The sequence below is a fragment of the Ambystoma mexicanum genome, chromosome 9 (assembly GCF_040938575.1).
Source record: "Ambystoma mexicanum isolate Mex_15411 chromosome 9, UKY_AmexF1_1, whole genome shotgun sequence".
Classification (NCBI taxonomy): domain Eukaryota; kingdom Metazoa; phylum Chordata; class Amphibia; order Caudata; family Ambystomatidae; genus Ambystoma; species Ambystoma mexicanum.
In genome coordinates, this window is record NC_090931.1 from 150,269,399 (window position 1) to 150,295,570 (window position 26,172).

At 43.5% G+C, this 26,172-nt stretch overlaps 1 protein-coding gene across 1 annotated transcript in view; it reads right to left on the minus strand.

Moving 5' to 3' along the window:
• Positions 1-26,172, minus strand: part of TECTA (tectorin alpha) — a 395,812-nt gene that overhangs the window by 356,229 nt on the left and 13,411 nt on the right. The window contains exons 3-4 of the mRNA XM_069613900.1: positions 3,098-3,385; positions 816-953 (exon numbers count right to left, since the gene is read on the minus strand). Of these exons, the coding sequence (XP_069470001.1) occupies positions 816-953; positions 3,098-3,385 (426 nt within the window). The remainder of the gene's footprint in view (positions 1-815; positions 954-3,097; positions 3,386-26,172) is intronic.

Consider the following 26,172-nt stretch of genomic DNA (forward strand, 5'->3'; position numbering starts at 1 on the left):
GTACTTTAGATGGGAGGAGTTCTTGGGAGAGGTAGGGGTGAGGGCTATGTTGGGGCAGTCAAAATAATTGAACTTGTCGGAGCTGCTGTGGGAGTTGCAGTGTGTGGTGTACAGAAGAGTGATTTCAGATCATTCAATCTTGGAAGTTTTTGCTTTAAAGATGGTAAGTGAGGCGTTCCGATTGTGTTTGGGCATTAAATGGAACGCGAGCAGAGGCAAGAGAGAAAGAGGAGCAGGCATGGGGCGAAACCGAGATAGTGGCTTAGGCAGACACTTTCCCCAAGGACTGTGATCAGTGCAAGGGGATATCGGCTTTGTTCGCAAGGACGTTTTGTAGACATAAGTGCACCTCTGTAAGAATGGAAGTGGATGAAGAGGGAGAGTCTATCTTTAATTGCATTGATATGATAGGTTATTTATAACTTGCTTAATACCCAGAGGTTTCTACGCGCGGACCGGGGATCGGACCAGCGGTGCTCGGTGTAGGTTTGCTTCCAAGGCGAGCACGTTGCCCCTGAGCTATCCTCCCATTGGCACAACTTAATTATTGGAGTCCACTAAATGACATCAGCGCCAATCATGACACTAGGCATTCTCATGAAGTACACGGTATCTGCCCATCACACCTCCACAATAGGGCTTAGAAGCGTTCCTTTTATTGTCCTCGTAAAGATGAAAGTTAAAGAGCGTCCAGACTGAATTTGACCAGGTGTTTGCAAAGGGTGAAATGACCAACTGAGCCGCCTCGCTCTGCCATGTGAACTCAAATGAGATTTTCAAATGTTATAAACCCTAGGCCTTCTTTCGGGGCTTACCTGTGCCATCACACCCCCAAGACCAGTTAGGGGGTCGCCCCCACTCGCCGTGCCTGTGGTCCAACTGATTTCAGCATAGTTGAACATGGCAAAGGATACAATTCCATCTGAGATCAGGAGCGCCTGGAAGGTATTGACCTATAAGGAGAAAAGAAAGATCTCTATTAAATGTCCCGCAATTTCCTGCTCAGGTTTCCGCATCTCTGTGTTCTGTGTCTTACCGCCGGCGGGTAACTCTAGCAATGCAAGGGCTAATGTAGTACACGTGAACTGTGCAATCCCAGGTGCCCCTTCCTCGCCGGAGCACGCACATTCCAAGAGAAGGCGCATAATGAGCGCATTGTACTAAGTCAGAACCCTGCCTGACCTGAGCCTGAAAGCCCAGAAACCGATTGGAGCGTGAATTCGATTAACAACTAGAGATGGCGTGAAGCGGATAGAATTGAGGCCAAGCAGACTGGTAAACAGGCTTATCGGAATAACTAAATCTGTGGCGCGCGGCCCATCTTTAGCAAAATATACGCTGCACAGCGGCAAACCTCCAATCTGGTATAAAGTCTCCTACATGACAAAATGGCTGACAATTGAGTATATATAGTAAGATGACTGTTATCTTCAGTGTGACCTTTCAAATTTAGACTTTTTTAGGTGATCCAAGAAAGACTGTACAATGATCACCATCATCAGTCATGACTGACTTAGGGATGGTTATGTTGTCAATTAAGCTTAAGTTAAAGTTGTGTATTCGGGTGTCCGCATTTAGCCTCGTCCATTGCACCATCAGACGTTACTTGGAAATGCTGTAGACCTTTAATTTAGTTTTTAATTTAGTAATTTGAAGGGCATCTCATACCACCGTGGGACCGCTGCACTAGGCACGAAACTAGTTAGAAATGCGTTTGGCAAGTGCAACGTGGCTAGTGATGAGTCATTTTGACCACTTGACTAGGTTTGGAAATAGGGAAGCTGGAGGTTCATTTGCAGGCACTCACATTTTTATGATTTCAGGCCTAGAGTTAACAGGCAGCTGTATAGCTGTTTCTGTGATATAATATTTTGGTATATCATATCATTATGCACTTTGCACTCTTAAATCACTTGTGGGCTAGAGGTCAGTCAGGGTCAAAGGCTGTATGGACCATCACTCCCAAAATCAGCCATCAAACAATCAGCAGAACTTTAACACACTTAAAAAAAGTCAACAGTGAACACCCCATCATTTTTTGTCACAGCTAACTAAATATGTTTCTGTTCTTTTTTCTTGTTCTGCACCAGGCAGAAACGAGCAGCAGGTAACTGCAAAGTCAAATTCACAAGAGCACAATGTGCCTCTTTCCCCTTACCCACATTTGTTTAAATTCCTGTTGGCCAAAGTTCTCTAAAGTTAACATTCATCCATCTTTCCTGTTCCAATGAAAGTGACATGTTACTGACGTACTTCTTTATGCAGATTGGGAAATGTAATTAACTTACACCATACACGTCAGAATTCCTGTGCCTGCAAAATGTCTGCCTGCCTCACAGATGTAGGCAGTGCCTTGTGAAACGTGGCATATTTTGCCATGAAAGCTTACAAAATAAACGCGGTTTATTTGCAAAGAAAAGGGCTTGCACACATAAAGTCTGCCATGCCCACGCCACACCCAGCTTTCATAGGAAATTACAACTGGACACTGCATTCTCAGAAATCAAAATGCAACATTATTTTAACTCACACCGGTTGTAAATTGTGGGACTGATTCGCGAAGGTTTTGTAAGAGCGTTTCTTACGCCTAGAAAAGGCAGCAACTTGTTCCAACGCAAGTTAATAGCTATTTACAAAATGGAGAAGGCCCGAGTCACAAAGCGAAGTGCGACTTTTTATTGACCAATGGATTGGAGCAGATTGATAATTCTGGCCCACCTTGCATTCAAAAAGTCACAATTTGCAAACATGCAAGTTATGAACTGAATGTAGTGTATCATTTTGATACAGCGGCGTTTCGGTGAATTTGTGAGTGTGCTCAGAAAGTGTGTCGTTTGGAAAGAAGTTCGGGACCACAAATGCATAACTCAGAAAGCATTAAGAAAGAGTTACTGCTATCTGCAAAACAATATATCATGTGGCTTAATTTACAGCTAGATTTTCGAGGGGTAAATGGCTGTGAAGTGTAAAATTAAAAATGCTGCTTTACAAATTAGTGTAGTACGCAGAGAATTTGGAAAATATTTTGCAGTGTGAGAACACAAAATATTTCATGATCGTCACCAGGGAACGCCAGAGAGTCAGGACTTGTTCTTACTGGTGTGGTGCTGCTCCCGCCATAAAAAGTTACTTCGTCCCAGGTGACCACAAACACCCAGGTGGCTGAGAAGGAGGGCAGGTTCCGGAAGTGTTTCCTGACAGCCTTGGAGGCGTTCCTCAGGATCTCAGGGTCGCTGGTCTCACGGTAATAGATCTCGCCCCTGATTCCATTGTGGACGTCCGCCCAGAATGGCGCGATGAACGCCCTGCCGTCTGAAAGTGGAAATGACTCCGGTGTGAACTGGCTCACCAGGACGTTAAAGGAAATTACGCCATTGTTGTTCACCTGTTGGACAAGAGAAATAGGCTACTTAAGAGATTGCAAGAAGAAAAAACTGTTTGGCAGTATTTATCAATCAATCAATCAAGTTTATTGCAGATATAAGAAACATATCCATAACAACAAAGATCGAAGATTTAATCCCATCAATATGCAGGTTTTTTCAAGCCTTTTTAAACCCACAATAACTATATTGGTGTTTTGTATACATGCCCCAATTATCCAACTTTAAGGCTGTTAAGACCACACTGCACTGATGATGTATAAAAAGGGTGAATGACTTGAAGAGATAATACAGCCCGAGCAGCCTTTGGCGCTTCTCCCTGCTTGTTTGCAGAGGGTTGTGCTTGCTGCAAGTTTTGGTTCTTGTCCTGACACTGTACAGGACATTGAAATTGTAGAAGAAAATTGAAGGACCAAATATGCTCACGCTTGCACTTTTCCAATGTATGTAATGAAAGAACACTCATTTACTCTTGATTGGTTCCTCAGCAATTTTTAATTTCTTTGCTCACAGAATTGGTTTCATTCCTGTGGTTCAACTTGTTACAAACATGTTATTTCATTTGTTCATTGAATGAGTTTCATTCATTGAATTGATTTAATTTGTTCAGTACAAATTTATTTGCTCATGGAATTATTTCTATTCCTGTTGTTCAGCTTTTTGCATCTAAGTTCTGTCCCAAAATATTTTATGGTTATTGTGTCCTTGTTGATGAATATTGATGCCCTTCCCGACACGTGTTTCCCCGTCTTAGTTTTGGTGATTCTTCAGGGGATATTTTGGCTCACTGTTTCGTAACATTGGACGTAACAGCATCATATACAAGCAACATACATGAAAAAGGAATTTCCACCACAAATCATTTCCTCAAAACTCGTTCAATATCTTTTCAGGAACAGAATCTCATGATATTAGAAATGCTCAACTTCACACTCACCAATAACATTTTCTGCTTTGGAGACAAACTTTTCAAACAGATTCAAGGGACGGCGATGGCCGCAAAATCCACACTTGGCTAAGCAAATCTATATATGGGACACTTTGAGACCCAACACGCGTGGCAACATCCAGATTTCACAGAACACAACAGGATCGTCTTTTGGGGCAGATTCATCAATGACATTATTATCATATGGAACGGCACACAGAAACAACTTATGGAGTACTTCAACTACTTGAACAATAACAACTACAATTTGAAACTCACTATCAAATGCAGTCAACAAGCCATAGACTTCTTGGACCTTTATCTTTACATTCAAGATCAAACCATTCACACTACTCTCTACACCAAACCTATAGCAGTCATAAGCATCTTACACACCTCAAGTATTCATCCACAGCACATCATACAGAATATACTCTATGGGGAACTATTATGGACAAAAAGAAATTGCATAACTGAAGAGGAATTTAGAAAGCACAGTGCCACAGCAATCAAAAAATTGGAACGCAGAGGATACAGGTCACTCCATCTCAGCAAAACATTACAAAAAACTACCACAAGACCGAGATCCGACCTCGTTCAAAACAAGAACAAATCACAAACCACCACACAATCAATCAAAATTAGATTAATCAAAACATACAGTACCAATAACAGTACCATCAAAAAAATCTTACAGAAAACTTGGAACATTCTACGGGCAGAAACAGATATGCATACCAACCAACCGAGCATTGGCTTTCAGAAGTGCAAAAATCTGAAACAGATACTAAGTCCATCTTTCTTTAATGTCAACAAATATCAAAAATAAAAACAGCCTGAGTCCCAAGAAACAAGACTATGGCTTCAACCACCGACACAAGGCAACGTCAAGTGTGGCCAATGCCAGATCTGTCCACATATGATCAATGCAAAAAGAGAAATCATTAAACCCAATGGTACCAAGACCACCATCAAACATCATATCAATTGCAACAGTAAATTTGTTGTATATGGCATAGAATGTGCATGCCATAAAACATATATAGGAAGCACGATCAGAAAACTCAAAATCAGGATTGAAGAACATATAAGAGCCATAACTAACAAAGATACAAGATCGCCATGGGCAACACACTTCCAGGAAATCCACCAACTATCAGACATTGCACAAATCAAGTACTATGGAATCGAAAAAATATTGAATCCAGCAAGAGTTGGAAATATGGAAACACAACTTCGCAAAATAGAGTTATTTTGGATCTGTACCATGGACGCTACTTATACTGGTCTAAATAGTGACCAAGAGATGTACCATCTCCTATAAAGCATTCTGAATATATTCATTTTCACAAATGTATATTGTATGTGATGACCAAAGTACAGCTTGTTTTGTGGGACAATCAAAAAATGCACAATTGAACCAGAAACAGAGATTAGCATGTACCATCTAGAAATAAGGGTTCCATCACATAGGGTGAAATGAGCCATACATAGATAATTATAGCCTTTGTGTAACCATGCATATTCGAACCTTAATTCATTTTTGCCCATTTTATTTTTGAGGAGAAATAACCAGTGACACAAAAGTAATAGAATCACCAAGACAGGGCTATTAACATTTTGTTTAGCATCCAAAATATTTTCTTAAGCGCACCCTATATTTGTCAGGTAAACACAGGCTAATCAGCGTATATATAACTGTTGAATGCATCCCAAACTAAGATGGCGGCGTTGTTAACGCATGACGTCAATGTGCTCAATATTAACAGCGCTTTCGGATAACATAGCCATCGGCAATCGGACCTAAACAGACACAAACCTTGGACTCCGCACTGAGAGGTAAGCAAATAAGCACAAGCCCGCTAGTAACTGTATTAACCGGCATAGCAATGACATAGGCGGTCACTCACTATAACATAAAGACTAGAATTAGGATGTAAGTAATATAGTCAACGTAACAATGAGATATTGTGCTAGCAATCTATTGAGTATAATAGACCAGCAAACAAGTATAACACTGCGCAATCATTCTTCGTAGAGTCGTCCGCATAGACTCATCCAGTGCCACATTATGAGGCCATAGATCTAAATATATGGATTTAAAGCAATGACTGTAGTTGTACCGCTATAAATAACATGAGATGTATTCAAATGACATAGTGAGCACAAAATTGAAATACAAGCATAAACATTGTATTTCTACCTCTATACAGCCAAATGGACCATTGAAGTGTACACACAAAACTATATATCAGAAGCCAAAGAAAAATAGCTCCCGTAAAACCAAAAGCCATAACTGGCAAGGACAGCCAACAATGTTTCAGTAAGTATTAATCCTATAGAGAAAGTAATACTTTGCGTTAAAGAAATACAATATAACCCTTATTGGTGTATCCACTTGTGATCTCTTAGAGCAAATAATGACCAACTAAAACATACAAACAAGTACTATTGAGGAGACAAAAGCAAAAAGAAATAGGGCATCAAGTTTGTAGCTCTTTGGCTCCAGCAGGAGCAATACATCCAAAAACAAGCCAAAATATCCGCTGAAGAACCACCAACGCCAAGACGGGGAAACACGTGTCGGGAAGGGAATCAATAGTCATCGACAAGGACACAATAACCATAAAATATTTTGGGACAGAACTTAAATGCAAAAAGCTAAACCACAGGAATTAAACTAATTCCATGAGCAAAGAAATTTGTACTGAACTAATTAAATCAATTCAATGAATGAAACTAATTCAATTAACAATTGATATAACATGTTTGTAACACGTTGAACCACAGGAATGAAACCAATTCCGTGAGCAAAGAAATAAAAAATTGCTGAGGAACCAATCAAAAGTAAATGAGTTTTCTTTCATTACATACATTGGAAGAGTGCAAGCGCGAGCACATTTGGTCCTTCAATTTTCTTCTATAAAAAGGGTGAAACTAGGTTTGTAGTTATCTTGACCTACTTGCAAGAATGTAATTTTGGGTTTATTAAGCTAAGTATAAGTTACCACTGCTCGCTAAGAGGGCTTGCATTTAGGCTAATCTGCATACCCACAATCCCTTTCTGATGTGGCTCAGAACAGGAGGTGAACTTTCAGCGCTGTCTACTAGGTGTGAGGGTGGAATGTGTGAATTGGCTCAAATGGACAATCCTACATCTCATTATACAAAAAGTTAAATAGTTAAAAAAACAAAACATTACTTTAGTGTAGAAAGAGCACATTTTAGGACACATGTAAATGATTCCTCATGCACAGTGCTTGGCTTAAATATGACAATATACACAACCGAATTTGTAGGGAATACTGGACCCTGGTAAGAACAATATTGATGGACGACATTATTGCTAAGCCAATTGCTTTAAGAATGGACTTCAAAGTTCTTGCTCATGTATTTATGTGAACTGGACAAAAAAACAGAAAGTGCTATAAGTCCTCTTCCCGGGGTAGACATAAAGAGCAGTCATTTCCAGCAGGCTTGTATGGACAGACTGCCATTACCGCATTAGGGGCAAGCAGTTATATCGAGCTCTTGTTATAACATTTAGTTCAGAGAAGTGATTATCACATACGGATAATGTTTCATCAACCCAGGATTTATCAATACCTTTTAATTTTACTGGGTTCTGTAGAGATTGTAACATGTCCCTGATTGAAAAACATCTTGGAGAGGTATTTGACTCTGGATCATATTCTTGGCCTGTATGTCTAGTGGAAAATCCTTTCAGAAAAGCCATGAATGCACTAAAAAAGCAGATGCTCCCAACAAAAAAAGTATAGAAAGTAAAAACACTCCAAACATAAAGTAGGAAATATCAATGGAAACATATGTGCTTGCTGCCTACTTCCAATCACAGCACTCCACGAATGTATGGACCAGCGGTACCCGCAGAGCACTGCTGGAAAAAGGAGCTCTAATATTATTACTGCATGATCTGAACAGAAACTTCAAGGTAAAAATGCATCTTTTCATTTGCATTAGCACTGTGAAGGCATCAGTAAACAAGACAAATACAACAGATTTAAAGTTCAAACAAAATGTATTTATTAACTTAAATATCAGTATGGTGTAAGGCCTAAATTGCCCTATGCTAAGGTCGGATTTCCTTACCTCAATAAACTAAGGATAGTCTGAGTCAGTAAGTTCAACTTAAAAGTCTGTCTGTGCCCAAAACCTATACTTGCCCACACAACTAGAGCTAAACACTGGCTAGGGATGTAAACAACAAAAGAAGTAATGTTCCAAATAAAGTTCTGAGCTTCTTCCAGCTCTTGGCTTACTTTCCAGCTCCCCTTCCCCAAGTCCAAACAACAGTTCCACAAAGGCTCGGGGTTCCCTTCCCCAAGAAGACAACACAGTTTCAGGATGGTCTCAGGGTTCCCTTGCCCAAGGTGACAACACAGTTCTACAAAGGTTCGGGGTTCCCTTCCCCAAGAAGGCAATACAGTTCCTGGATGGCGTCAGGGTTCCCTTCCCCATGGCAACAACACAGTTCACAAGGTCCTGGGTTTCCCTTCCCCAAGACATTAGCTTGTCCAGCTTGCCAACTCATAATCAGTTCCAGTCTCTTAATACTCAAAACCAGTTCCAGATCAACTTTTAACTCCTTCAACCTCTTAAACATGTTACACAAATTGCTATCTTCAGTATTCACTTTAGCAATCTATTTAATCAGTGAAGATTTGGTATCTGCATTCTCCTTGGCTTTTCAGACAGGCTATCCCCGGTCTAGACGCAGTTGCCGAACTACATGGTCCACCCATTACAGGTCACACAACCGATAAACCTTGGCTTTCTTGCCCCACAGGTTTCTCTGTCACTACACACGTGCTCTGGTTCACATTCACTTTGGTTTCTCCTTGCCAGTCTCTTGGTTTTGTCATAATGTGTTCCATAATGTGGAATTTATTTTGTCGAAGAGGCCCCTTGTTGTCTTTCTTTTCTTCCGTCCGATGTAACATATGGAAGTGGTTGCTAGCATCAGCAAAGTTCTGAGCTGTCTCAATGGCTAGAGCGAGAGTGGGTTTATTCCATTTTAAAACTGCTTGCTGAAGTGTGGGAGGGTTCTATACCTAGAGCCTCCAAAACTTCAGGCAAGGTTTTCTTTCCCAAACACAGACATGGTGTATTCTTAACTCACTCTCCCAATTCCACTGGTGATTCCCCAGGATTCAATTTCAGGCTTCTTAATTTTTGACGGTAGAAGTTGCTAGTTTGAACGACCCATTGAAAGAGTCCCTGTTTGATGTCATTAAAAGAGGCTTTTCTGGGAAGATGTAATAACTGGTAACACGTCCGTAATTCTCCTTTGAGTAAGGAGCCTTGGTAACACAATTTTAGTTCATCCCCCCATCTGAAACAAATGGCCAACCTTTTGAAGTTTAAGAAAAAACTTCCCAGATCGTCTCCCTCTTTATATGGCTCCCTGGGGAATATTTGTTTTTTTCTTTGGTGGCAATCAGCCATTCCAACCTTGTTTGAAATTGTTGTTCAACGTGTATCTGGTGTGCGGCTAGTTGAGCTAACACTTCCTCCAAAGATGCCATTGTGCCTGGAGAGGATGTGGTGTCACTTGTACTTCCTTCAGAATCAGACACAAAAATGCATTCCAGGTCTTTGGTGACATCCGATTTGACCTCCAATTCAACTAGACAGATAGATGTTGGTTCCCCTTTGCTACTTTCCTCATCCACTAACTCTAAGGGAGAGGAAGGGGAGAGGCAGGGGAGCACCCCTGTTCCAAGCTTATGGGACTTGAAACCCCAGGTCTAATAAAGGTTTGTGATTTTCTGACTGATTCCAAAATGTGTCCCTGTGTTTCAAATGATAGGTGGCCAAGGGAAGGTTATCAAGAAGGATCTCAGATCTATAGAATCATTTTTGACACCAAACTGGAATATGCAGTTGGAGGGAAATTGTTCTCTTTAGCGCCCTGAGGACTTCAGACGAGTAGCGCAATATAATTTCTTTTATATAGATAGATAGACAGACAGACCGACAGACAGACAGACAGGTAGATAGATAGATAGATTTATTGTTGAAACTCAATATTGATCCTGAACATGAACAATTGTATCCTTCCCTGAGGTTTGTTGAACTACCAACCACAGAGGGGTCCCTCAGTTTGTATCAATTGAGTGCATCCCGCTGCTGAACACCATTTGTGAAGGCATCAGTAAGAAAGACACAGACAACAGATTCAAAGTTCAAACAAAATGTATTTATTAACTTAAATGTCAGGATGGTGTAAGGCCTAACTTGCCCTATGCTAAGGTGGGATTTCCCTACCTAACGAAACTAAGAATAACCTGAGTCAATAAGTTCAACTTAAAAGTCTGTTTGTGTCCAAAATCTATACTTGCCCTCACAGCTAAAGCTAAACGCTGTTTAGGGATGTCAACAACAAAATAAGTAGTGTTCCAAATAAAGGTCTGAGCTTCTTACAGCTCTTGGCTTACTTTCCAGCACCCCTTCACCAAAATCAAATTATAGTTCCACAAAGGCTCGGGGTTCCTTTCCCCAAGAAGAGAGCACAGTTCTAGGAGGGCCTTGGGGTTCCCTTCCCCAAGACAACAACACAGTTCTTAAAAGGCTTGGGGTTCCCTTCCCTAAGAAGACAACACAGTTCATGAGGTCTTGGGTTCCCTTCCCTAAGAAGACAACACAGTTTGTGAGGTCTTGGGGTTCCCTTCCCCAAGATGTTAGCTTGTCCAGCTTGCCAACTCACAATCAGTTCCAGTCTCTTAATAGTCAAAACCAGTTCCAGATCAACTTTTAACTCCTTCAATCTCTTCAATATTTTACACAGATTGCTATCTTCAGTATTCACTTTAGCAATCTATTTCATCAGTGAAGATTTGGTATCTGCATTCTCCTTGGCTTTTCAGACTGGTATTCGCAGTCTAGGCGCAGTTGTCGGACCACACTTGCCACCCATTAGAGGTCATGCAACCAATAACCCTTGGCTTTCTTGCCCCACAGGTTTCTCTGTCACTACACCTGTGCTGTGGTTCACATTAACTTAGGTTTCTCCTTGCCAGTCTCTTGGCTGTGTCATAATGTGTTCTTACACACAATTCACTCTGTGGTGCCCATTCTCTTTCACTACCTTACTTTCACAGCCTTTAACAATGTTCATTACTGGATTTCCACTTTATTCAGTATGAGTAGCTCTTTGTCTCTCATTATTCATGATGTGATTTTCGCCCATACTTACATTCCATTCTTATGTTCATCAAAGTTTTCTTCAGTTCAGTATTCAAAAATGATTGATTCACTTTCTTTAACTTAAAGTTCAACTTGTTTACCTTTTTCAATAAAACGCCTGACTTTGGGTTCCCCTTATTTCTCTTCATCCCACAGTCACATCTGCCGTAGTAGCCCCAGCAGCGATCCGGTACGAATGTTCCCTCTGATTCACTCACTGGTCCTTGGCCGCTCCTCCAAGCATCTTCTCTCTCTGTTCGTCGCTCCATGCACACGTCTTTGTGTCATCGCGAGCAGCGGTCGCTCTTCGGAAGTCGAGCTGTGGGTTGGCAGTAGCTCTGTCTTTCACTCGCGGCTGCTACTGGTGGTATGCAGTGCCACTGGGGTTTCTTACATGCTCCACAGCTCTGGCTGTGAGCACACAACCAAGAAGGCGCTGGCAGTGCTGACCATCTCACGGCCTGCTCGAGCCCCAGCGCCACATTCTCTTCTTCACAATTGCCGGTGTCCTGGCCTCCAGGCAGAACCCTCCTCGACAGCCTCCTTTTGAAGCACGATTTTTTCCCTCTCTGGCCTGTTTTCTTCCCTCCCTCGGGCTTTTCTCCTGCTGGCCTCCCCCTCTCCACTGGGGACTTCACCTTATATGCACCTGTGACCTGTTAACAGTTTGCAGGTGCAAACCCTGCCATTCAATTGCATGACTGCTCGGGCCATTAACTCGGTCTTCAGGGCCCATAACGCACGGTACTGGCAGGTAGGGATTGCCATAGGGATTAGCATGTCCATAGGGAGTCAGCAGGTGAGTAGATAACCAAACAAAAGCCACACGCTGTGTGTTACTACTCACATTCCATCTCTCTCTTAGCTTTGGTGAAAAGCAATACTCTTGGCTTTTAGGTGATCTTCTAGCACCACCTAACAGCCAAAATTAGAAATAATAGCCATAGCAGTAGTTCAATATACATGGATCATAGTATCAGTGCATGGAACAGATCAGCAACTGTATGAGAAAGCTATCCACGCCTCTGCAGCTACACAGAACTTAGAATAAGCACCAGGAGGAAGGTACATATACCAGAACATATTGTTTGAGTGCTAATTTCAGAGTGTATAAGCCAGAAGGACTGCACATGTCCCTAGTGTGAAAACAGGACATGGACTGGGAGCCATGAGTCATGGGTGCATGCTCTAGCACGAATGAAGGACAGGGATTATCAGCCTCCCAGACTGCACATACAGGAGGCACACTGGCGGCAGTGGCCAAGCTACACACACCATAGCATACATTGATACTACTGGTTAGAAATGAACAGGAAGGTAGACGCATGCGAACACGGACAGAGATTAGAGGAGGGTCATGTTTGGGATGTCATTGTTGTGCAATATACTAAGGATCTTTCCTGTTATATACAAATCAACAATATAGATAGTTAAACCAAAGGTCAAGCATTTTGGAAGAGTGTGCCGTGAGAACTAATTCACAATTACACACGCTGCCACACTTTAAGGCAACGATTCATATACTTTCCATATATCAACCAATATGGAATATTTAGCAAGTAAATAATATAGTCAATATTCAAGAGAAGATCACTCCTCCATTGTTAATTATATCTGTTCTTGTTCTAATGGGACAGGCAGTGTTCAACACAGTATGGTGGGCGTTTAAAGCTGGTGTGCAGATTCACTCACAGCTTCAATATCCGCCGGGCAACCGGGGAGGGTCCTTGGAAATTTGGTTCTCCCTTGAAGACCCGTCTTCTTTTCCTTTTATTTTGGGCAACGTTGCTAACAGGGATGTCATTTAGGGGTTGCCAGAGGTCGCAACTGTGACATCTGAGGTCTCCCTTGCGACTTCTGTGGTCTCCCTTGCGACCTCCAAAAATATATATATATTCGTGACCAAGCGCTCGGTGTAGCGCGAAACGCGTTGTCTGCAGGTCGCATACCATGGCGTCCTGCCTCTGTTTGTTTGTGTTTTTGCTGCATTTTGTACCATATGTTTGTGTGTACAAGAATATTTTTCTTTTTTAACATTAAAGGTATCCGTAATTACAAAACGGTGTGCTTTTTGTGTTTAAACCCGGATCTTTGGAGTTTGCAACTCATGCCTGGCCCGCGGGAGTGCGGTTCATTATTCCTCCTTCTTGCTCAATATATATATATATATTATTTTTTTTTTTGTAATGCACGCTCCTGGGCTGTGGCCAGCACCATGTGGCTCTTTACTTCTGGAGTGGCTTTCTTGTTCAGGCCCCTTAAAAAAAGAAGAAAAATAAGAACAGGAGGGCCACAAGTCTAACTCTTTCAGCACTGACCCTAAATAAGAAAGAATAGGAATACCAAATAATGTGTCTTTCTGGAATTCTATACAATTGCTAGACTCATTAAAGGTTTATTTCAGGCACACTTCAGGGGGTGAGTCACTGATTTAGTCTGTTCTTCAACGTCTCAACTCAGCCTTTCATCCTTCTGAGGTCGATAAATGAGTACCAACACAGGTTGGGTGATATTGGGTGTATATTTATTCTGTATAAAGTGCTTAAGCGTAAGTGCTATATAATAACACATCATTATCATTTGGTCATGGACGTCTGCTTGCATTCACAGTAATTTGGTAATATGGGCCTATACTCACTGATCTTAACGATACATATGGCGATCCATTCTTGTATGAAATGTACATCACATTATAGTGATATCGTAACCATATTTTTCATAGTGTACAATGCTATGTGATGCCACTTCTTGTTTTGTCAACGGGTGAAAGGTCGTGTTCCATCGCTACCCGCGATATCACTTTGGGTGGGGTCAGATGACATCACTTCCTGTGATGTCATCAGGGGTCAAGGGTCATGTGGTGTCACTTCCGCTACCCTTGGCATTTTGGTGAAATGACGTCCATGGTTGCGAATCTGTTTAATACAGCAGTTACACACATTTAGACCAATATGGAGTAGGTCAGCAAGTGCCTAACCATTGGATAACTGGTCAGATAGCCCAGTAAGCTAAGCGCTCGTCCCTGATATCTGTGTGCAGCCTGCGTTGGCATGTTCCAATCCAGGCAGTGTCAACTCAGCCTTTCGTCCTTCCGGGATCGATACATTAAGTACCACTTTGTGTGATAATAATGTCTTCTGTTATTTCAGCGCTCTGAGAGGTACGTGTGTAGCGCTATATAAGAAATGCGTTCTTATTATTTGTCGGAAATGAGGGGGCAGGCATTGTTCGACAGCATGCAGAAAACGGCTACTGTAGGTATTTCAATGTTATGTATGATGATTGCATTTGACACACTTCTCTCAATGTGTTGTTCTGGCAAGGCCCATCCCTCGTCTCCTGACATCCCCCTCTCTGCAGAGTGTTCAGGGGCTCCCCATGTCAATAGGCACCCCTTAGCCGCAGTTGCTTGCTTGTCACTGGATGCTAGACTCCGCCCCTCTGTCCTCTACCCCACGCTGTCAATGAAATGGACGCCTTGAAGAATAACAGCCACACGTGCCAGCCCTGAGCTTCCATTTCTCCATCAATTGCATTCGGAAAGCTCCCTACTATCCAACACATGAGCGACAGCATGAGAGCTGTCTTACTTTTAAAAATCACGTTTTACTGTTCCTATACTTTTATTTTAAAAAGAAACCATTCTGGAATGGTTTTGTTTTAAAATAAAAGTGTAGGAAGCAGTTGAAGCTTGCACTGCACTGAATGTTACTTTAAACAGCAGGTGTGTTAGTTTGGGGGTTTGGGTTGCGTGTGCGTGGGAGTGGGTGTGGCGATGGGGTTTGTGGGGAGCTGGGGCAGGCCAGCAGGGAACATAGTTCCACTACTTCTTTTCATACACTTCTACCACTGCCCCTGACTCGATCTTGCGTGTGCTCTGGTGTTCAATATTCATCTCCAGCTGGTAAGGATGCTATGTTGTGTAACACAGAGCAATGTAGGTCAGTAGGCAACCACCATGAGGATGGCTTCCAGTCCCTCTGCTCTGGGATAGCGGAGAAGGGGATGGTACGGCTAAATATCCATGCATGGCCGCCATTTAGATATCTGTCTAGCGACACATTGTGCAAAAGTGGATTTGTACAGCTCATTTCTTTTAGGCTTGTCCACGGTATACAAAAAAAGAAGTAAACGTGTATCCGGTGTTTCACAGAGAAGCAGGCTACGTGTCACGGCAAAGGTCCATGGCAAACTCTGTAGAGAACATCTTGTTTAGAATGCCTTGGAGGCATTATGTTTATTTTGCCATGTAATAGTAGTGTGTCAGACATTTAAAACATTTAAAAATGTGTGCCATTTGTACTATTGTTATGTTATTTTATCATACAAGAACTTGTTAAGCGCACGTTCGCCCATGGCATTATGGCGCTGGAGGCAGAAGGCGGAGGGAAACCAAATGCAGAGTTTTTAAAATAGTAATGTTTTTAGTTTACGCCGGAATCCGAGACGATCAACAGTACTCCGCAGCGTGAGAGGAAGTCTGTTCCAGGCTATGGCGGCCACAATAGAGAAAGCACGCCCACCTGACCGGGCCAACCTGAACCGTGGAATAGCTATGAGGAGGGCGGATTGAGAACGTAAAGGCCGAATGGGAGAGTAATGCACAAATGTGGCTTGCAAATACTCTGCTCCGATGCCGTAGAAGGCCTGATGAACCGTACGCATAGATTTGAACATAACACGGCCACAACGGGGAGCCGATGTAGTTGCCTCAGAAGGGGGGACGTGTGAGTACCAAAAGAAGGGCGAGGAATGGATCTTGCTGCAGCATTTTGGAGAAGTTGTAGCCGCTTAATAAGGTAGAGAGGCTGCCCCAGGTAGAGCAAGTTACAATCCCTATTGTGATGTGTTTCCCTTTTCACAATATCTGTTGTTGAACTATGTGTCAATTCCTCATCCCAATGGCATAGGGTATGCCCCTTTAGACTTTCCAGTGGTATGCTAATACCTTGTGTGTCACCACAATCAGTGACGTAGACTTTTGGTGTTCCCGGGGTGAGCCGGGGGAGGGCCGATGGCTAAAAAAATAAAATAAACTCCCATTATAAGTATAAGAACTTTGACAAAAATAGCCTTTCCCATGTGGTGCCTGAGCCCCTGAGCACTCGCGTACTCTGCGCCCCTGACCACGATGAATATGACTATTAGCCATAATATCTGCAACAACAACAACAAGCCATAATATCTGGTTTCTGAGGAATTGATGGACTTTTTCAAGGGAAAGTTATCAAAGATGTTCATGGTGAGTGTCATTAAAGAGTTCTAAGGCCTAGAAGGTGTTGCTGACACTACATTTATTTTGCCATGTGTTAATAGTGAGTCAGAAGTTGAAATATGTTGCCGCTTGTACCATTGTGATATGTTTCTGTTATAATACTTTCTATTGTGGAAATACATGTCAATACAGTGTCCCAGTGGCATAGGGTACGCCTGTTCAGACTTTCCAGTGGCATGACACAACCATATGTGCTACCACTATTAATGTGACTATTCCTGCTTCAAACAAGCCATATTATGTGGTTTCTGAGAAATTGATGAACTTTTCAAGGAAAACTTAACAAAGTAATTTGAAGAGCCCCAGGACTTCAAGTGTGCTTTTTTTCAAGATATGATATGATAGGTTATTTAAAACGCGCTTAATACCCAGAGGTTTCTAAGTGCGGACCCATGGATCTGTGTCGTCTTGCTTCTAAGGGGAGCACGTTGCCCCTGAGCTATCCCCCGAGACAAATGAATTATGTCAGCCACGTTGATGTCATCTAGACCAATATCACACAATCCTTCAAGCTCCAGAGCTGATTGGGAATTCTGGTGCCACGAGGCTCACTATTACCTTGGAAACTATGTGTGTGCACTTACAGAACATTGTACACAATAATAAGTGTAGCAAAGGGAAGAGATCAATTCTCCCCAAATTAAGAGTTTCTCTATCTCAGTGGAATTAATTTGGTTTAACAGACATTCGTGAAATTTCCAATGTGCTGCAAACATTGACTAATACTCTGTGCCATATCTGTACTGGCTCTATGCTTGCCAGCCCACCTACTTAATACATCCAGTCAAGCTTTCCGGTTAGCCACTTAGTTGTGCATGTAGATTTTCTTTGCATATTATAATTTATTTACAGTGTAGAATATTTGCATTTGTTTTGATGAGTCTTCACATCTGACTGGATTGTATCGCTATGTGAACTGAGGTAATCAGAACCCATATCAGTGGGATCTCTCTGCTTAATGCCAGCTGACACTTAAAGAAAGTCAACAAGGTAGTATGTGCCATGAAAGGCCATGATCTGAGTAATTCTCAAGTGCCAATGGTGGCAGAGACAATACTGACAACAAGAAGTGTTTTCAGCAGTACAGAGTTCCCAAGGCTGTTGCACCGTAGCGGCCTGAATCTCCAAGTTGAATACGTTTCTTTGTCAATTGTTCTTATTACAGTCACTTTGTTCTTTCTAAGAACCTGTGCAAAAATGTAATATATAACTGATGGCTGTGTTCTAGGTCTCCTAAAATCCTTGTCTTGCAGCCTACAGTGTCCCCCACCAGAGGCGTTGCCCAGGGAGGTGCACCTGGGGGGGGCTACTACAGCCCCGGGTCTTTTTGTTGTAGCCCGAGATAGGGGCTACAACCAAAAGGCTAGCAAGCCCGATTCCCGAAAGACCTGACATTAGCGTAGACCCAGATCTTTTCCAGACCTAGCAACACCCCTGTCCCCCACCATCAACTGTCCTCTCAAATCACAGGGGGATCAGTAGAATCATTTTCAGGGACTTTCAAGGCCCTCGTGGAAAAGTGAAATTGTATTCGTTTTTTAAGAGAAGAGAGATATCTTTGTGGACTAATCAGAACCTTATTTTTTGTAATGTACTCCTATAAGTAACCTGGTAATATAAATGATATAATGTTCTCCGTTTTTTTAGTAAACGTTCAACTACCCCACATTACTAACTGTCTTCAACTCAAATGATATCAAAGGGATGAAAAAAAGACCACTGTTACCCCCTGGACACAATATTGCTTCTCTATCTTATATACCGTTCAAAAATATAGTCGTAGTCCATTTAGTGCCGAATTTAGAAACCACATGAAAATCTATAGTATGCTCAGAGACTATTGTGTCTCAATATACATGGCAAATAATATTGTGTACATGTCAAAATGACTAATAATTCCACGTACACCCTCCGAGTATTCAGAGAGCCGTCAAAGAAGCGCTTGCCCAGAGTCAGGATAGACCAACAATCAGACTGCTAACATCAGAGCACAAGGACCCAGTCATCACAAATGTGCTGCGTGGGTAAAGAGATAGGATGCGCTTGAGGCCTAGGCAACAGAGAACAGTCCCATACAATTCTGGCATCTGAGCGCCAAGTGTGCAAGCACCCCCGAAACTTGCATAGCTAATTACAGACAGATGTTCCAGGAACAGATGCTAATTTATTGCCAGTGCCAACCCTTTGGGCAGGCAACACAACTCATGAGCTTGATAAGATGCAAGGCGAGAGACGTGCAGAGCACAAATGGCTAACTGCGTTTCAGCCACGGAAGTGGACGATGTCATAAATGAGACTAAGCGTGGCAAAGTCCTGGGGGCAGACCTGCCTACCCAGATGTTTTCAAATACTGTATATGTTGGTGGCCCCCATTTATCTAGAAGTGTTCCATATATGGCGCAACACCGGGTCTTTTTCCAAGTCATGGGGATCAAGCATCATCAGTCCACTTTACAAGTAGGGTTCACCCCACTTTACAAGTAGGGTTCAACATCGAACCCTGCATTTTACAGGCTGTAGTGCTGCTAGATATTGACGGGGTTTATTTTTTCAGGATTCTGTTGAAGAACTTGAATTCCTGGCTGGAGGAGGCAGGAGTTTTCTTTCCATTGCATGGAGGTTTTGATTTAAAAAAAAAAAATCTATGATTGATCCCGCCTTTTTCCGCCTCCTGTTTAAAAAATAGACCATACATTAAAAGACTATGGGCCTCATTATGACCCTGTCGCTAATGGGTTAACAGCGCGGTTAACCCATTAGCGCCTAATTGCGAGGTCTCTTTGTGGGACCCGACCTTAACGACTGGTCTAGACCAGCCGTTAAAGTAGGGACCCGCAAAGGGACCTTCGCGGTAAGTATGGTACCGCAATTTGCGGTACCGTACTTAGCACCTTCGCCATTCCCATTATGCCCTAAGGGGCAAAAATGGGAATGGGGAAGGGCCATGGGGAAATGGGGAAATACCGCCCCGCCAACCTTGGAATGGGGTGGTATTTCCCCATTTCACCATGGCGGACACGTTACGATACCGGCACCAACCATGGTGCTAATAGCGCCATGGTGTAGCGCCGGTATCGTAATGAGGGCCTATATTGTATGCCGCATTCCTGGACTCCAGCCAAGTTTTCAATATAATACCATAAATCGAGAAACTTGGGCTACACAGGGGACTTATCCATCGTCTGAAACAACCTTATGACCACTCTAAATTACAAAAAAGACATGGGGCCTCATTACGAGGTGGGCGGTAAGGGTTTACCGGCACCGGTAAGAGCACCAGTGCCGGTAATCCCTTACCGCCCTACTATGAGTTCCCTTTGCAGGTTTTACCAGGCGTTAAGGACGGGAACCACAAAGGGATACCGGGGTCAATAACGGTACCGCAATTTGCGGTACCATTATTGCCGCCTCCCCCCTTCCCATTGAGCCCTTTGAGGGCTCAAATGGGAATGGGGAATGGCTCTGGTGAATGGGGAATTACCGGTCCCGCCGACCTCGGAATGGACCGGTAATTGCTCCATCCACCAGACCGGAGTCGGAAGGGTTTTGGAGGTAGCCATGGCGCTATTGCTACCTCCAACCTCGTAATGAGGCCCATGGACTTTAAGAGCAATTAATAAAGCCTTTGTACGACAGTAAAGGGTCGATGCAAAGATGTCGGCTAGACCCAATCCTGTTCAATATTTTATCAATTCCTTTTTTTTAATGTTTAATTTCTTTACTGGTTTTAATCCATAATAACACATACCACAATGGGGATTCCAGATATTTATAAAAATGAAGAACCAACATTGAAATAAAAGACTAAACCTCCCCTCGAACCCCCTCCCCCAGACTACAATAACGCGACCCCGCACGCGAGGTCCCGTACTTTAGAAGAAAGAACTTCATCCATCCCAGTTCTGGTCTATCCCTCCACTTTTACCACATCACAAATAATATTGATTAGCCCTTTTCGCTGGTTGTCTTTTCACGGTCGTCTATCATTGGATGGATCCCTTTTCGCTGGTTATCTTTTCACGGTCGTCTATCATTGGATGGATCCCTTTTCGCTGGTTATCTTTTCATGGTCATCTATCATTGGATGGATAGAGTAGGCCATCCAACAGGGATTCACACTCCATTCTATGCGACGCAGCCACATTTGTATACATGGATTCAATCCTGATCAGGGCCGCAAGTTCAGCATTAGCCCACCTGACAAGGTCACTAAACCAGTCCATGGGCCTCATTACGACCCAGGTGGTAAGGGGTTAACGGCGCCGTAAAAGGTGGCGGCGCCGTTAACCCCTTACCGCCTAATTACGAGGTCCCTTTGCGTATCCCTACCTTAACGGCTGGTTTTACCAACCGTTAAGGATTGGACCCGCAAAGGGACCTTGGAGGTAATTACAGTACCGCAATTTGCGGTACCGTAACTACCGCTTTCCCCATTTCCATTGAGCCCTATGGGGTAAAAATGGGAATGGGGAAGGGCCAATGGTGAATGGGGAATTACCGCCCCGCCAACCTTGGAATGGGGCGGTAATTCCACCATTCACCATGGCGGAATCGGTAAAATACCGGCGGCAACCAATGCGCTACTAGCGCCATGGTTACCGCACGGGTCGTAATGAGGCCCCATATGTTTGGGCCATTTGCGATGAACCAGGACCATTCAATATGCCTCTTTGCCAGTACCATGGCTTGGCCCACCATTCTGTTCAGCTGCCGCTCTGACTTCTGTTTAGGGAATTGACCCAGCACACATATCAAGGGTGGGTCAGATATCGAACCAGGTCCCATATCAGCCAATCTGGCAACCACTCCACCACAGAAAACACTCGGTTTGGGACAACGCCACAACATGTGGAGAAACAACGCCTCTGCCCTCCGCACTGTGGACAGAGAGTAGATCTCTCCAGATTCATCCTGTGTATTCTCTTTGGCATTAAGTATATCCTATGTAGGCTACTAGTTTGGATGAGTCTGAAACGGGTGTTCAGAGATACCGATTTCGTCTAATTGTAAATCCTTTCCCACTGGACATCCTCAAATATCTACCCCATGCCCCGTTCCTAGACCTCCCGGCCTTTAAAATGGATTCCCTCTGGGTCCTATTCTCGAGTAGTATACTGTAGGTCATAGAGATCGGGGGCCCCCCATCCCCAAGAGCATAGAGCCCGTCCAACAGAGCGTTACTGGTGGGCGCCTATGGCAGTATATGCCAAATCTTATGTGTCCTGCTAGTTAAACCAGCATGGAACAGAAAGTGTCCTTTCTTAATCCCAAAGATATTACAGAGGTTGAGAAATGGTGTCAGTCAGCCCTCATCCAAGTGGCCTCCCCACACTGCTAATCCCTTCATTTCCCATTTGGCCGGATGCTTTCTACGCGTTGCCCGCATGGGGTCAGTTCCCATGCTTAGCTGGATGTTCATAAATTATGGATATGACATATTGAAGGGTAACAATGAAGACACCCCAAAAATTGCTCCAATCCCCATTGACTTGTTAGTTATGCCGATGATTTGGTCATCGTTACAAGAATACGATTGGATTGCAACACTCGTTAGACGTGTCATCGAAATCAGAATGAAGTGTCCAAATTCAAAGATAATGGTTTTGGTGCCCAAGAATAAGAGAACTTAGGAAAATACAATTCTAAATAGGGAAGGAAAAATTGGAAAGAGTAACAACTTTTACATACAATTGGGGGACACCGACTGAGAGCACTTAAAGGCAGAACTACATTCAGAATGCAATGAAAAGGGCAGAAGCGGCATTAAACTCAATTTTGAGAGTCACAATGAAAATTAAAAAAACATTTTTTTTCAGTAACTCAGCAAGTGTTTATTCAGGCCAAAGCTGCAAGCATGTTAGCTTCTGGAGCTGAAGGACCAAGTTACTTAGCTGTAACTCCTGCTCTCCAGCAGGGATCTTTCATGGATTCACATGCACTTTGAATATTCCCTGTTGTCAGGCTGGGAATCCTCTGCAACATTAAAGCAGTTTACCTTTACACTTTTAAACTGCTTGACTATTAGAGTTATTTTAGGTGATAATGTCGACAGACAATTATACAGGTCCCTTTGGCTCCACCCCTGGTGGCCATCTTCAGATTTGGCAGAGCACATAATGTGTCAGAATGGGCAAAGAAGAGCCAAAGAGGGGTAGGAGGAAGCGTCGTATGTGAATCCATGGAAGATACAAATGGTGGAGAACAAGAGTTACAGGTTAGTAACTTGTTCCTTCGCCAGCATTGGATCTTTCATGGAATCACATGCTCTTGAATAGGATTATACAGCAGTACATATACAGAACCAAAATGGGCAGAGGCACAGCTCAATGGAAGTTTCCAACTCACCTTCTGGAACACTCACCTCGTGCGGACAGGTTGTGAAGCACTGGTTGGCCAACTCGGGACTCCTCCGTGGAATCCTGATTGAGACCGTAGAACCATGTGAAGGTATGGACAGATCTCCACGTGGCTGCTCTGCAGATGTCGAGCAGTGTAACAATGTAGCCATTGATCTTAACAAAAACATTTCAGAGAATGATTTTTAAACGAAACAATTATAACGAAAAAACATTGATTCCTTTTTATATATATTTGGGATGGGGTAAAGACTTTAAAATATTGGGGAGGGGATTGGGCTGGGGTTAAAAGCATAGAAAAACGGGTGGGCTTGGACACTTGATTTTATAACAAAACATTGTTATAAATGTTTTGTTAAAATAGAAACCACAGCCCTTGTTGATTGTGCTCTTGGTCTTCCTGGAAAGGGCCGGTTGTCCAGATGATGGCAGTGGGTAATGCACACTGATATCCAACTCGCAATGGAAGACTTCGATGGAGGGTTGTCCTTGCCAACAGGTCTGAAGGAAACAAACAATTGTGATGACTTTCAGAATTCCTTAGTGTGAGTCAAATAGAATTGTGCTCTTGGGAGACATCCAGGGAATGTAAGTATCGCTCTGCCGGAGATGAAGGAGAGCCAAAGAATACTGGCAGAATCAAGGGTTCATTAAGATGGAATGCAGAATGGACCTTCGGCAGTAGGAAGGGTTTGAACGAAGGACCACCTTAGACTGATGAAATGTCAAGTAGGGAGGTTTTCTGGAGAGGACCTGCAGTTTGCCCAACCATCTGGCTGAAGTAATGGCAACTCGGAATTCCATCTTCCAGGACAGAAACTTCAAAGAGACTCTCTGTAGAGGCTTGAAAGGAGGGCCACATTGAGTTCCTAAGATGGAGCAGGAGCTTGGACAGGGGGAAAAGTTCTTTGAGGAATTCTTTCAGCAACCTATGGGACCAAAGGGAAGGCATACCTGAGGCACGCGTGTAGCACAAAGTGGCTGATAAATAAACCATCATAGAATAGTGCCCTAAACCAGCATTTGCCAAAGACAGGAGGTATGGAAAGACGTCTGCAACATGAACGTGCAATGGTGCCAGGTGTTGAGTTGCACACCATATCACAAAGCACTTCCATTTGCTTCTGTAGCAGCTCTTTCCATGGCCAAGATCTTTCTGCAGTCTGGATATAACGGTATGTTTGCAAAATTGTAGGGCTGCAGGAGCCAGCTGTCAAGTTGAGGGATGCTGGGTCGTGATGCAGGACGGACCCGCATCTCTGAAGGGAAGGTCGAGAGTGGGGGCACCCTGATCCTGATGTAGGGAGTCACCGACAGGTGAAGCAGGTCTGAGTACCAAATTTGCTGCGGCCAGGTCGGACCACCAGGATCATTGTACAGCAGTTCTGCTTGAGTGTACTGAGAACTCAAGGTAGCAGAGGGATCCCAGGAAAAGTATAAAGGAGCAGTCCTTATCAAGGGAACGAGAATGTGCCACCCAGGCTCTCCCCTTAGGGAAACCTGCTCGCAAACCCATTTATTGTTGATCGTCATAGCAAACAGGTCAATCTCCAAATGACCCCACTCGGAGAAGAGATGGATTACTTGGCCGTGGTGAAGTTTCCATTCATGAAAGGACCTGAGTTTCCTGCTGAGCTAATCCGCTATCGCATTGTAGATCTGTGGCAAATGGCAGGGAATTAGGAGCATGCTGTGTGCCAGCGCTCATGCCCACAGTGCCTGCACCTCTGTAGACAGTATTGGTGAGCTGGTCTCATCTTGCTTGTGAATATAGAACACAGTGGTCGTGTTGTCCATGAAGACACAAACCACCTGGTTCTGCAGTTGTGGCTTGAAGGACTTCAGGGCCCAGAAGACTGCCCTCAGCTCCAGAACATTGATATGTAGGGCTTTTTCTTTGGACAACCACAGGCCTCTGGTGTGGAATTTCCTGTGTGAGCTCCTCTCCACTGCAGGATGGCATCTGTGGTCACTGTGACTTGATGTGCTGGAAGGCGAAAGGGGGCGCCCTGGGTGAGGTTGAGACAGCAACTCCACCATAAGAGTCTGTTTTCGAAAAGAGGGTGTGAGGTGAAGTTTGTCCTCCCAAGACACTGATATCTGCCGCCAACGGGCATCCAGGGACTCCTGAAGTGGTCTCATTCGGAGGCTACAGTGTGGGATCAATGGGATGCATGAGGACATCATTCCCAGGAGGGATTTGAGAGAGCGGACTGAAGCAATCGGTAGATGTGACAGGTGCTGGACCTTGTTCAGGATAGTAGTCCCCTCTCTTCTGAAGGAGTGGTGACACATAGTGGAAGTGAGGCCACTACTGGAGCCAAGCATTCAGTGAACCCCTTGGTGCAGGGCCTTGAATTGGTAGTGTTTGCCTGGGACCTTGAATCAGAAAAAACACTTCTTCCACTGATGAATGGAAATATGGAAGTATGCACCCTTCAGATCTACAGAGGAGAGGAATTCCCCTTCTTTCAGCTTGTCCAAGAGGTGCTAAAGCATCACCATGCAAAACTTTTGAGACTTGAGTAATTTGTTGAGCCTTCTGAGGTCTAGTATGGGTCTCCAACCTTGGGATTTTCTCGTAACTAGAAATTATATGGAGTATACTCCAGTCCTCCTTAGGCGCACTGGTACAACCTCGAACATCCCTTTTGTAGAAGAGATTGTACCTCTAATAGTAGCCGGGATAGGTGTTTTTCTACCTTTGGGATGGGAGGAATGTAGAGAGTGGCCCAATTAACTCATGGGTATGGCCCTGTTGAATGATGGATAGCAGCCATTTGTTGGTGGTGATAGAGTTCCACTGTACAACAAAGTTGTTAAAACCACCCCCCTTCTTGGGTGTTAAAGTGGGTTGTTTAGGCCAAGGCCTGGACAGTCCTGCTTCGACACTGGCATTTTGGAGTAAAACTCTGCGTCATTGCTGGTTTCCTTGGTAAGACTGTGATCTTCCCTTTTAAGCCTCTTAAGAGGTGTTGGTGTGGGTCATCTTGGGACAGGATCTGTGATCCCTCAAAGTCCTTG